At 45.4% G+C, this 13924-nt stretch overlaps 1 protein-coding gene across 1 annotated transcript in view; it reads right to left on the bottom strand.

The window, feature by feature from the left end:
* Window positions 1–125: 125 nt before the first annotated feature.
* MACO1 (macoilin 1) overlaps window positions 126–13924 on the bottom strand; it is a 61634-nt gene continuing 47835 nt past the window's right edge. The window contains exons 7-11 of the mRNA XM_027060042.2: window positions 12448–12606; window positions 11003–11185; window positions 8709–8829; window positions 5801–5975; window positions 126–597 (exon numbers count right to left, since the gene is read on the bottom strand). Of these exons, the coding sequence (XP_026915843.2) occupies window positions 395–597; window positions 5801–5975; window positions 8709–8829; window positions 11003–11185; window positions 12448–12606 (841 nt within the window). The 3' untranslated portion in view covers window positions 126–394. The remainder of the gene's footprint in view (window positions 598–5800; window positions 5976–8708; window positions 8830–11002; window positions 11186–12447; window positions 12607–13924) is intronic.

Here is a 13924-nt window from a genome sequence, read left to right as displayed (position 1 = left end):
TTGCTTATTTAAGAACAAAACCGAACAAAAATAAAGGATTGGGAAGCAAAAACCCTGCTTTTGTTTGTTTGTCTGTTTTCTTCAAGAGGAAACTGTAAGAATACATAAAAGGCAAAACGGGCTACTTGAAATCCAAGAATGGTTTTAATGTGTTGGCCGAGAAAAATAAACTGCAAAGTTCTGTGAGGTCTTCTAAAAATTTACAAGAAAAACTGATGGGCAGTTCTAATCAGACTTGGATGTTATCTTTCCCCCCTTTTTAAAAACGACAACATATACAGTCCCACAAAATACAATATAAACTTTTTTTTTTTTTTTTATCTTGACTGCCAGAGACGCTCCTTTGTGATGCCTTCTGGTAACCAAATGGCTGGGCAAAAGCCACAGCTGGCCTTCATTTCTTCAGGGGCTGGTAAACAGAGGCATTGGGATCAAGTCCAGAGGGGCTGGTCTCCACAAATTTGGAAGAGTAGTGGGGGGAAACGGGGCTCAGGGGGCTGGTCGTGGCGCTGTACGTTATGCTGGGCATGACGGCCATGACTTCGGCTATCTTCTGTTTAAGGTCCTTGATTTCCTGGTCTTTCTGAAGAATTTGTCCTGAAAGAGCAAAGACCCACCGTTAGTGAGAAGGGAGGGTCCCTCTAACACAATGCCCTCGCGGAGGCCCAATCCCAAGTGAGTTCGCCTCCAGCTCTGATGGCTTCTAAGGGTAGGAACTTTTCCTGTTAAGGGCCAGACAGTAAATATTTTAGGCATTGCGAGCCACACACTTTGTTTTCTTTTTTTTTTTTTTTTTTAAGTTGATTTATTTTGAGAGAGAGACAGGGAGCACAGTGGGGGAGGGACAGAGACAGGGAGAGAGAGAATCCGAAGCAGGCTCCATGCTGTCAGTGTGGAGCCCGACTCGGAACTCGATCTCATGACCTGAGCCGCAGTCAAGAGTCAGATGCTCAACTGAGTCACCCAGGCGCTCCCCCCCACCTTTTTCTAACATGCAAAAACCATTCTCAGCCCATGGGGAATACAAGAACAGGTGGCAGGCCAGTCTGGCCTGTGGGCCGTGGTTTTACAGGTGTTTAAAAAGGGATTCTGTTTATGGAGGGGTGACAAGCGACACGTTGAGCCACGTGTGGAGCACGGCAGTCACCCACGGCAGCCGAGAGGGTGCACCACGGCTGCACCTCTTGAGCGGGAATATTTTTCTGGGAGGCTGGACATCTGAGTGTCAGACCGAGGGATACAGAACACCTGAGGCCTGAGAATCCATCACCGCACGCTGGGCCTCCAGGTTCCCCTACAGAAGGCACACGAAGCCCAGCAGCGGCTGCACTGGGGGGTCTAGAGTGACACAGTGTGCTCGTCCCCACCTCTGGGCACTGTGCCGCTCGGCCTGTCGGCCCACTTTGCACCTGCTGGACACTTTCACGTTACCTGACTCGGCCGCCCAGCATCCCCCCCTCCCCCCGCTATGCTTAGCTTCTTGACCCAACCAACTCCTGCCTTGGGCCACTTCCTCTTCTGTGCTTCTCCTGCTCTGTGTTCACTCCTGAGGTTTCACTTCCTCACCAGACTTTCCCTGACCCTCCCCTTAAAATCAGACCCGACCCTGCACGCACCCCCCCAATCCCTAGATTCTCAACACATCCCATGCTTTCCTTTTTGTCCTTTTCTTCTAATAAGGATAATAATTACAACGGCTAACACACAAGCGCCAGGCACTGTTCTAAGTGCTTACACAGACAAACTCACTTATCACAATGACTCTAGGATGTGGGAATTACCATCATCATTATCATCATCCATTTTATAGATGAGGAAACTGAGGCAGAGAGAGGCCGAATGACAGAGCCAGGATTCAACTGTGTGCGGTCTGGCTCCAGTCTGCACTCCCACGTACCACATTCTTTTACCTCCTGTAACTACTCATTTGGGTGATGCTCTGTGCCCGTCATCTCCAGTGGCCTCTGCTCCATGAGGGCAGAAGCTGGGTTTGTCCCTTTGTTCGTTGCCACATCCCTAGTGCCCAGCCCCCCAGAAAGCTCAGGCTCTGCAAGTTATGTCCCCTGCCCAAAGTCATTCCGTGATTAAGAGGTAGAGCGGGATTTAAACCTGGCACCACTGTTCCAGAGCCCACGAAATTTGCATCACGCTTTGAAGCTCCCTGGTCTACTGCGGGAAGAACGCTCAGGAGTAGCCCTTCAGAACTTCAGAAATTTAAATGCTTTCAAAAAAAAAAAAAAAAGAGGTTGCATTTGAGTTGCACTCATTTTGAGTCCTGCAGAAGGTGGTAATATATTTGAAATGCAAGAGGGCGCAGTGACATATCTTTAAAAAGCATGTAGTAGAGATGAAAGTCATTTTGGAACTGGGATGAATCAAATGATACAGAAAGTAGGAAGCAGAAAAGCAACAAGGGGTTTGATTTGAATTACAAAGTTGGATCCTTATTAGAATGTTCTCAGCTTGACAAGGGAGGGAAGTAGTGGGAAGGCCCAGCAAAGAGCAGTAGAAAGGAACTGCTCTGACTTCCTTCATGGCCCCTCAGCTTCAGGTTCGCATCAAATACCCTCCTTCCCTTTGAACAAAATAAGCCTCAGATGAATAAAATACCTAACGGCATCTGTGAGCTGCTGTATCCTTTTTTTTTCCCACGCAGATGCAAGTTTGATTTTTTTAATCAGTAACATGCAAACATTCCCAGAGCTTTGAAAAAGGCAGTTCTCTTTGCTTTTTTGTCTCTTTGCAAGAATTCCTGGGCTGACACCGAAGCCCAGTCTGTGCTGGGAAGCCAAACTCCCCTTGGCCATTCAGAGACCAGGTGCTCCCGCACTCTAGGGGGCTGTCCTCCCACAGTGCAAATCCGAGCAACTGAAATGAGGTGGCCCCTTTCGCAGCCAGCTGAGCCAGGAGGGCAAAGGAACCGGTGTGTGGCCAGAAGTTCAGCTTTATTTATTTAAACCAAAAAAATTTTTTTAAGTTTAAGTAATCTCTACAACCCAACGTGGGGCTTGAACACATGACCCCGAGATGAAAAGCTGCGTGCTCTTCCAATTGAGCCAGCCAGGCGCCCCAGAAGGTCAGCTTTAGAACAGAATTCCCAGGAACCTTCTTCTTAAATGCTTTCCCCTGAGTCCACAGATTAATAAGCCCGACTCCCAACCTGCCATTCTTCTTGCTCTATCATCTGGGCCATCCCAAGCCCCTCCTACGGCTCCATTAACTTTTCACAACTTGTATATTCCCCCCTGCTCCCGGGGTTTAGGCCCTCTCGCTGGAGATGAGACCCCAAATGCCCCCTGACTGACGATGATCTCTCACCTGGGTGTCCAGGAAACGACTCCAACCAAAGTCACTCTCTCTTCTCGTTCCCTGATTCTGTTCTGTTCTTCTTCTCTGCTCCCAGCAACTTTAGCCTCCCACATCCCCCAGGTGCCTCCACTTTCCTTCCCTCCCTGTCTGGACCACCCTCCCTCCCCCACACTCCCCACCTCTGAGACAAAAGACAGTCACAGCCTCCTAGGGAGTCTACCTGCCTCTCCTCAATCTCACCTTCCAGATCCATCTTTCACATTGCGATTGGAAAGACGTTTCCAAAATAATGGCCAGAACACGTCACCCCGTCCCTCCTGAAAAATCTAGGGAAGACACAGTCTGGTTTGGCTTCATTCACGGTCCCCCTCATCTCCCAAGTCCTCCAGCCTGAGGCCACCGCTCATCTGGACGTTCCCAGCACTTTCTTTCCTTTGCTTGCACGAGCCCCCCAGGTAACAATGTCTTTCCCCTGCCATTCTCTGCCCTCAGAATCCATCCTTCAAAGCCCACTCAATGTCCCCTCCCTCGTGAAGCCACCCCTGATCACTGCTCTGGCCCTTCAAGTCCCCCACCTCTACCCACTGGCAATAGGCCTCTCTGCTGTACACAGGGCCCACAGGGTCCAACCATCTTTGTGATCATACTAATACATCGTTGGCCTTCTGCACATTCATTCCCTCCTGGGGGTAAGTGGAGTCTTCTAGAAACCACATGCAAGTAAAATTACAACAGACTGAAGGTAGAAACAGGGATGAGAACCGAACTATCTTCTACTGAACCAGAAACTAAAGAGACTGGCTCAGAGTAAAACAATGCCATTTTTCCTCATTAAATTTTCTCTGGGGTTTTGGGCAAATATAGTTCTTTCTCATACAAATAAGTTATATGTTTATTATGCTATTTGAAAATGAATTAATACATGTTTTAAGTTTTAATTTCTTTTAAACAATTTTTTTTTTAATGTTTATTTATTTTTGAGAGACAGAGACAGAGCACGAGCGGGGAAGGGCAGAGAAAGAGGGAGACACAGAATCCGAAGCAGCCTCCAGGCTCTGGGCTGTCAGCACAGGGCCCGAGATGGGGCTTGAGCTCACAGACCGCGAAATCATGACCTGAGCCAAAGTCGGATGCTTCACCGACTGAGCCACCCAGGTGCCCCCAAGTTTCAGTTTCTAATAGGTAAATACTGATTGACATAACCCCCTTGAAAAAAATCTCCTTGGGTTACTCAATAATTTTAAGAGTGTCAAGGAGTCCCCAAGACCAAAAAGTTTGAACACCCTAGTAGATCCCCCCCCCACCACACTGTGTCTTATCTGTACCTCTCTCTCCTTCAGCTTCTCGTACGCATGCTTTGAATGTTCTTTAAGTGCCTGTTGAAATAACCTTCTCCTACTAAGTCAGCTGTTTGATTTTTTTTTTTTTCAGTAATCTATGCTGGCTAATTAGTTTCTTGGACAAAATCTAAATTTCTTTTCATCAGGTTGTATCAGGCCTCTGTTCAGAAGCCTTCCAAAGCTTCCCGTGTTACTCAGAGCAAAGTCCCAAGTTCTTTCCAAGGGCTACAAATGTGGCCCGGCCACTCTGACGCCAGCAACCATACCCGCCCCTCAGGCTGTGGCCTATGCTCCTGAGGCCTGAAGTGCTTTTCCCCCGGAGATTTTAGATTTACGTGGTTCCCTCACTCTCTTACTTTCAGCCTCTGCCCAAATGCTACCTATTCAAAGGATTTTCCACGACCACCGTGTCAAACTAGTGGCCCCACACAGACCCTCAAACTTCTTGCCTGGATACTGCCTCATTTTTATCCCTGCATCCATCAGCACCTGATACGCTCTATGCCTGCTTGTTATTGCCTGTCCCCTTGGGGCGTCTTGCAGTGCCCAGCACACAGTAGGGCCTCAGGAAGTAGCTGTGGAGTGCACGGCCTACTCTCCAGAGGCTGCTCCCAGTGCTCCCTCGTTCGTAACCATGTACAGCCGGCTGCGGCCTGGAATGCGTCAGGCCTTCCTAGCTTCCCTGGCCTCCCTCAAGCTGTTTCTTCTGTTCAGATGCCTCTCTGCCCCTCGCCCTCCTACACTGCTTCGTCACTGAGCTAACCCCTGCTCATCATTCAAAACCGAACTCAGACATCAGCTCCCCTGAGAAACAGCCCACGAACTCCCAGACTGGCTCAAGTCCCTGCCCCTCGGTATGTTCCTACACCACCACCTTTGGGTGACTCCGCAGTTGTCTCTTTCTTCAACAACACCGTGAACTCCTTGAGCACAGAAACTCATCCTCTTCTCTGTGTGCCCTGCACTTGACATACTCTCACCTCAAAATACGTCTGCGGAATGAATTAGTGTGATAATTCCTAGATGTCAAGGTCGGGCACTTACAAACCAAGAAAACTGAATGTCTTTGGTTCTGAGCTCTAAGGGACGTGTGCTGTGTTCCTGTGCATTGTTCGTCACACCACCTCCTCTGGGGCCCGCTGCTCTCCTACCTTGGGCGATCTCGAGCTGTCGCTTTGCGTCCCCCAGTGCAGAGAACAGGTCCAGCTTGATTCTCGTCTCTGCGCTCAGACTGTTCTCCAGGTGCTGTGTTTTGTCTTGCATGGCCGAGAGGGCTGACATTAACACCTCAGTGTCCTTCTCATTTTCCTTATACTTCCGAAGCTCCTATCAACATCATCAAAGCAGCAAGATGTTACAAGATAGTTTTGGCATCGATGTCTACAAATTAGCCTGAAATCACAAATAAAATCCCACTATTACTGACCTGGCCCCTAGAATACAGAATCCGGGTGTTTCATGGGTTAAGAATCTTACCACTTAGAGGGAGTGAAAAATGTATTTATATGATGATATGACATACAAAACTATCTTAGTAGATGAATTTGATGGTGTTGGGCTGTTTCTAGTAACAGTGGACTCTGTTTCCAAATAAAACACTTTCTTACAAGCCTAATTCAGAACGTACAAAGAACTTTTTCCTTGCCGCCAGTTGCAAATGCTGCTGTAATGCTGTAATCAATTTGCCAAAAGTCTACTCTCAATTTGCACTAACAAGTTATAAAAAATGTTCATTATTTTGATAGGACATACTGCAGAGTAAGCCCACTTAAAACAACTGGTAATGTAGCCAATAAATACATATATTTAAATATAAATATAAATATACACACATACAGCTATTTTAATTTTTTCATTTTAAGAGAAATCCAAACTTATTACAGAGAATTAGAAATATGTTAAAGTTCAAAGGAGAAAATGAAAATTACTCAAATTCCTGACAGCATAAGAAACTTCATATATTTTTAGTCTTTTAGAAGCATATGTATATCTTTTAGCATAAATGAGATCACACCATATGTAGTTTTGTATAGTTTTTTAAATCAACTGGTTTTTGAAAATGTGATTTTTAACGGCTATATAATATTCTTGTATGTGTACCATAATTTATTAAATGAATCTCCCTTTGTTAAGATTTTGTTTTCATTTATATACCACTATGATGAACATCTTCGTTTATCAATCAATGATGAGATTTTAAAATGTTTATCTTAGGCAGGAGTTCTGAAAAGGGAAATACTTAAAAAGTATATGAACTTTTCCAGAAAGTTACACTTCTGCCAGCAATTATGAGGCCTGTTCCTATTATCCTCACCCAGGCTGATATTATCATTTAAAAATTCTTTGCTAATTTCACAAGGGATAAGGAAAATAAAAGCAAAAATGAGCTATTGAGACTACACCAAAATACTTTTGCGAAATGAAAAGGCAACCTACTACATGGAGAAGATATGTGCAAAAGAGATATTAAGGGGTTAATATCCAAAATATATAAAGAACTTCCAGAACTCAAAACCAAAAAAAAACCAATCTGATTAAAAATGGGCAGAGGATCTGAGTAGACATTTTCCCAAAGAAGACATACTACGAAAAGATGTTCAACATCACTAATCGTCAGAAAAAGGCAAAATAACAAAATCACCTTATACCTGTCAGAGAGGCTAGTATCAAAAAGACCAGAAATAACAAATGTTGGTGAGGAGGTGGAGAAAAAGGAACCCTTGTGCACTGCTGGTGGGAACGTAAACTGGTGCAGCCAGTATGGAGGTTCCGCAAAATATTAAAAGTAGAAATACCATATGGTCCAGTAATTCTACTCCTGGGTGTTTACCCACAGAAAACAAAAACACCAAACATGCACCCCTATGTTTTTTTGTAGCATTATTTACAATAGCAAAGACATGGAAGCAACCCAAGGGTCCATCAAGAGCTGAGTGGATAAATAAAATGTGATATGTATTTGTACACATACACACAGAGAAGAATATTACTCAGCCATAAAAAAGAACAAGATCTTGCCATTTGGGACAACGTGGATGGACCTAGAAGACACTATGCGAAGCGAAATAAGGCAGACAGAGAGATACAAGTATCACGTGACGGCCCTGATGTAAGGAATCTGAAAAACAAAACAAATGAACAAAGAAACAAACAAAAGCAGAAACAGACCCAAAGATACAGAGAGCTGGTGGTTGCCAGAGGGTAAGGGGATTGTGAGGTGGGCAAAATGGGTGAGGGGTGAAGTGAGAGGTATAGGCTTCCAGTTCAGAATAAATAAGTCTCGAGGATAAAAAGGTACAGAATAGGGAATACAGTCGAGGGACTGCAACTACACCCTAGTGTTGTATGGGGACACTTGCATTGAACACAGCATGATGTACAGAGTTGTGTGCAATCACTACGTTGTACACCTGCAACTAAAGTCACGTTGTATGCCAAATATAATGCCATTAAAAAAAAAAGAAAGAAACAGGGGCACCCGGGTGGCTCTGTCGGTTCAGCGTCCGACTTCGGCTCAGGTCACGATCTTGCGGTTCGTGAGTTCGAGCCCCATGTCGGGCTCTGTGCTGACGGCTCGGAGCCTGGAGCCTGTTTCAGATTCTGTGTCTCTCTCTCTCTCTACCCCTCTCCTGCTCATGCTCTGTCTCTCTCGCTCTCTCTCAAAAGTAAATAAACATTAAAAAATTAAAAAAAAAAAAAAGAAACAAATTTCTACAGGAGAGAAATTATATCTAATTTTAATCTATAGGTCTTTGGTGATTGATGAGGATATATGCTTATATTCTTTTCAGCCATTTCTTTTTCTTCTGTGAATTATTTGTTCACATCTTTTGCCTATTTTTCCAACTGAGCTTCACTTAACAAATTTTATGAGCTACTTACATATCAAGAGTATTAATTCCTTATATTTGTTACAATACCTGTACCCCCCTCAGATTTTCTGAGGTGGTGGGATTTGGCCTTTTATCAAAAGGCACCATCTCCACACTGCAGCAGTGAGCACACAGCTAACGCAGAAGAGGAACCCAAGTATGAGAAAGTCCTCTGTGCCCCCCGTACCTGAACTTTCAGTTCTAGTTCTCTGATCTGGTCTTCTTTCACCTTCATGTCCATCGTGAGCTTCTTGCCCTCTGCTTCTAATTCTCTGATCCGATTCCGTAAGGTTTCGGTGCACTCCCCCCTTTTGAAAAAAAAGAGAAGGAAAGAAAGGGATTTAAAAGACTATATGGTTTACTTACACTACAGGACTGATATTTCTCTTCTACTCCGGAGTTGGTCAGGTTTTAGTTTTTGGCTCAGTCTGCTCATTCTCTGTTCCTTGATTGTTGCAACAATGATCTAAAATAATTATCATTAATTGGGTATCTAATATAAGCCAGGCGTAAAGTGAGGTACTTTACCCATTCTGCCTTCTTTGCAAGGGCAGGACATATTGTCCCATTTTCCAGATAAGAAAACTGAGACCACACAGATATAATACTAGTCCAACACCACCTAGCTGGTAGCTCTCAGAACTGGGATGAGAAGTGAGGTTTTCCAGCTTCCTAACGCAGCCAGCTTCCACCAGGCCACGTGACCTGAGGCGATGCCCAGGAGCTGAGTAAGAGAGCCCCGGGCAAGTGCTGTCTCCAGCAGGGGGCAGTGAGCTAAAAAGTTTTCACTTTTGAGGGTCTATGCGTTGGCAAGTTCACCTTCCTGGAATCATGAAGTTGCCACAGCATCAGGCTGCTTCTCAGGGCCGTAATAAGGACAAACTAAAAAAGGTGATGGCAATGGCCACTCTGAAGCTGATTAAGCATTTACATCACAGACACAGCCAGATGGAGAAAGCAGGTGTCCTGTGCCTACCAAAAAGGAAGGTCCAGCGAGAGACTTACACCTGGAGATTTACTCGGGAATACAGACGGCGTCTACGGAAGGGATGGCAGACAAGGGCCATCTAAGGAGAAGACCAAAACAAACAGGCTTGACTGGAAGCGAAAGGGAGTCAGGGAAGAGACTGAAACCAAGGTCCTGATTCTCAGGCATCAGGCACTGAACAACTTGGTTAAGGGACTGTCATATCCTCCTCAGTGGACTTTTTTTTCAGGGTAGGTGCTGGACGAATTAAGGACAGCACAAGCCACACCAGATGACTGTTCAGAAAAATCTCCTGCCGGTGTCAGTGCTTCAGAAACTTGGGCTTTTTTCAGAAGTCTGTGCTTACAAATCTTTAAACAAATGAATAAACAAAACCCCCACGTGCTAGGCAGGCTCGTAAAGTGTCTTGTGAGAATGTATAGACGCTGATGGGCCAAGTGAGCTCAGCTACGTGCACTAGAGAGTCTACTGGGGGTGGCGGGCTCACACAGGAGGAACGAGTTCTCTCTGGCTATTATTTCCTTAAATGCGAAACCATGGTCCATCAGTTATTCTACAGAGCCCAAGAGAAGGCTTTTAACATGTCGTAAGGCAAAGAGCAAAACTTAAGGAAGAACGACAGTAGAGACGTATCACGTAGATACAAATTAGGGTCAAGACTTAAAATGAAATAAATAATAGTTTACCCTCGCCCTGCAACTGTAAACCCATAACTGACCCCTACACACAGATGGAATTCACTAGCCAAAACAGACGCAGAAGGGAAAAAGTGATAAAGTGAAGCAGAGCACCCCCTCCCCTCCGCTGCCAGCGCTCTACCCCCGCCCAAGAGTTCTCTAAACGACCTTCTCTCCTTGCTGGAATTCAGGTGGCAATTACATATCAGTTTCTGGAATCCTTACATCCTTTTCAATGGTGTAGAAGCAGTCCCCAGTTCTCCTCACTCCACAAATTCAATGATATCTAATAGTGACCTAAGTTTCCTTTCATCTTTTCCAGTTCATTTGACAGTTTGCTGATATCCAACAAAGACAGGGCGATCAGTACAAAGTACTTGGGCAAGCAACATTTTCCCTGTCTTCTATTTTAAGATAAAAACTCCAGAAACACACACACCTGAGAGTAGAGAGTAGCGACAGCTCTATAAAGGGAATAAAATCCCAGACTGGAATCTCTCCAAGCGTTTAGTAGTTACTGGCCACACACAAAGTGACTGGAAACCCATTTACAAGCAGCACTTTGCTCCCGGGTGCAGGAACCATGGTGAGTCCCTCCTCCCACTCCATCGATGAGGTCGCCAAAGGACGAAGCTGTTACAAGACAGTGCGAGTTGCACAGACGGGGCTTGGCCAGCTCATGCAACAGTGCTCGGTGGCCACCTATCCCTGCACGATCGCTCTATTCCAATCCTTCCCAAGGCCTCAAATCCCCATGCCTGTCTTGCTGCAAGCCAGGCCAACCTCAGAGGAAGCGCTCGGGTGATGCAGACATACCTCGACGCAGCAGCAAATGCAACGGCCCGGGCAGCAGTGGCTTCTTCTAACTTCTTCCTTTTTTTCTCCTCCATTAACTGCTTTTCTACAAAACTTCGGGCTTCCTGCTCAGCTTTTAGCTTTTTCTCCAGCTGGCTGATATTCTGCTTGTCTTTTTGCTTCATTTGCACAGCATTATGTAATCTATATGGAAATGATTATCATAGAGTTTTGTAATTAGAAATGCCCACTCGGAACCCTGGAGAAACATGGCTCCTCTTTTGAACAGCAAATCATAAGAGTCAGCTCCCAGAGATCCCAGGAAAAACATAATGTTGTTATTATTTAATAATTCCAAAACATCAACAGAGAGGTTGCCTACCAAGATACAGAGTAAGACCTAGCCTGTTAAGGTAAGTGATCTACAGAAGGTAATCCAGGAAAGAAGCATAAAACAAGTTTCCATCAGAGGGAAAGATAGTTGTAGAACTAAGTCTAGTGCCCCAAAGCACCTTGAAGAAACTTTATCCAGCCCCACTGAAACTGAGGTCAAGGGTGGGAAGGGGAGGTTTTTCTTTGCCTGAATACAGCCTTTCCTTTCCAGCTGTGAGATGTTTTCTGAGGATCCCAAAATAGATCCTGGAGTTAAGAGTCACACGGTGCTTCATTTCAGACAGAAATTTTAGCCATAGTCCCTTCCCTGCCTCCCACCACCCCCAGCTTTACCTATCAATATAAGGTGAGTTTATCTCAGTATATCAGTGTAAGGTGAGATGTTCTCCAACCCACATGTGAGCCAGAAGCAATGGAGAAGTTATTTGCTTATAACAAGCTGTAACGCTCGAGTTATGCTGTTCAAAAATGCTGAAGGACTTCTCTTTCAATGGGGAAAGCCCACAGCCTAGAATAGTAATCACTACCCCAGGCACACACTGCAGAGACTGAAGAAAATAAAAAAAAATGACATATTCATATTGAGTCAAGAAGAAATTCCAGGATGAATCAATGGGAAGCATAAACAAATTCACACAGAAGAGCTGGCTTTTTGCTTGCCTCTTCAAATAAAATCAAGGTTCAATGTCATTTTTGAGTTCCAGAGATGAAGGTAAATAGAGTGCATTATTCCCCTGGAAACTTTCATTCAAAGGAGCAAGATTTTCACATTGTAGCAGAACTACTTCTCGTCACTTTTACTGATATTATCACAAAGGCGCAATAACTATTTTAAACTAAGCGAAGAAGTTATTAAATGAGCAAAAAATAGTAATATTAATAAACTGGTTGCAATGTAGTAAGTTTTTATAGATTTTATAATATGTTGGCTACCTAATACTAAGTTGAACATTTTAAACATTTCATCGAAAAACCCCCTTGCCAGGTCCCTCCGTCATCACAAATCCTGTGCTCCAAGCCACAGACGGCGCGGCCGCCTGGCTCCCGACCGAAGGCCCGCGCGGCGCACGTACTTGTTCTGCAGCAGCTCGTTCTCTTGCCGGAGCTGGCCCATCTCTGAGCGGATCCCTCGCTCGGTGCTGGAGAGGGAGCTGATCTGGCTGCGGAGCTCCTGTTCCACTTGTCTGCTGGCCTGCAGATCAGCCTTTAACTTTTTAATATCTTGTTCCAGCCTAGGAGAGGGAGAAATGTGGCATTTTCATCCCGGAAAGGACACACACGGGCCTCTGCGGGAGAGCCTGGCTCAAGTCCCAGACCGCCGGGCACAGGGCAGAAGACCCCTCCCTTCGGTGGCTCCTGCCAGCACCGGGATGCCTGCCTGCGACAGGCTTTCTATGGAGTGCTTCTTTCTGCCTGGGCCCCCGCCTCTTCCCACCACCAGAGAGTAACTCTGGGTTTCCTCCAAATGTTTGTGAACACGGACAGGTGAGGTGCTTGTGAGTTCCTGAGCTGCTAACGAAGGAGGAAGGAAAGACAGAGGGAGGGTGGCTGAAGGCTTGGGTTCCCCCCCAACCCTTCCCCCTGCAACACCCACACACCCTGGTGAATTTCCTTTGCCCCTCAGCAAGGGGGATGTATTAGTAACAACCAGCTTATGACCCACCTGCCCTGGTATATTCTGACAGAGCAGAATTTACCGTCTGAGATTCCCTCCCACCACGGGCCTAGAGGAGTGTCTAAGACAACCTCTGAAATTACTCGCATCTTTGCTAAATGATGTTCACACTTCCGGTGACTATGACAGCAGGACTCACAAGACTCAACAACAATGAAAAAAAGAACAAATGACATGCTCTGAGAATCATAAGCAAACTCCATCTGTGAACTGAAGCCTATCTTCTGTCTTCAGTTTCTTTCGTTGGCTCCATCTGTTTTCTTTAATACAGTAATAGCTTCGTTTTAAGCGATATGTCTTGGGGAACTCTTATATGCACACATAGGACTGAAAAGCGTCAACAGAAAGTATAAAATCAGGATTCTTTCTTCATGAGAGGGCTTTATAATTTCACTAGGGGCCAGTAAGCAGCTACTTAAAATGATTAAACACTTAACGCAAGGAAGGCTGTGATTAAATATATGCGAGAAGGAATGATAACTAAAATTTAATGAGAACTTCTGTGCCAGGCATTGTTCTACAGGCTTTAATGCTATGAACTCATTTAGTACACACAACCGTGGGCTAAGGGTAGATTATGACTCCCATTTTTACGGATGAAGAAGTCTAGATTCAGGAAAGGTTCCAGCCCACGGTTATACAGGCTCCAGAGCGCATTCTCTCCTTCAGCAGGCTGAGCTGTGGCTCTGTCATCTCCCCGTGGTATGGGTACAAGTGCCACAGGAGCGCTGACAAGAGAAGATGAGAACCAGGTTGGGCCTCGAAGGCTGGGCAGGATCCAGAGAAGTAGAAGAGGGGGAGGGGGCATTCTAAACAAGGGGAAAACATACTCAAAAGTAAGGACGGTCACACATGTTTGGGGACGGAACGAGCCT

Source organism: Acinonyx jubatus, chromosome C1 (assembly GCF_027475565.1).
Source record: "Acinonyx jubatus isolate Ajub_Pintada_27869175 chromosome C1, VMU_Ajub_asm_v1.0, whole genome shotgun sequence".
NCBI classification, from domain to species: Eukaryota; Metazoa; Chordata; class Mammalia; order Carnivora; family Felidae; genus Acinonyx; species Acinonyx jubatus.
This window is presented reverse-complemented; position numbering and strand designations above follow the sequence as displayed.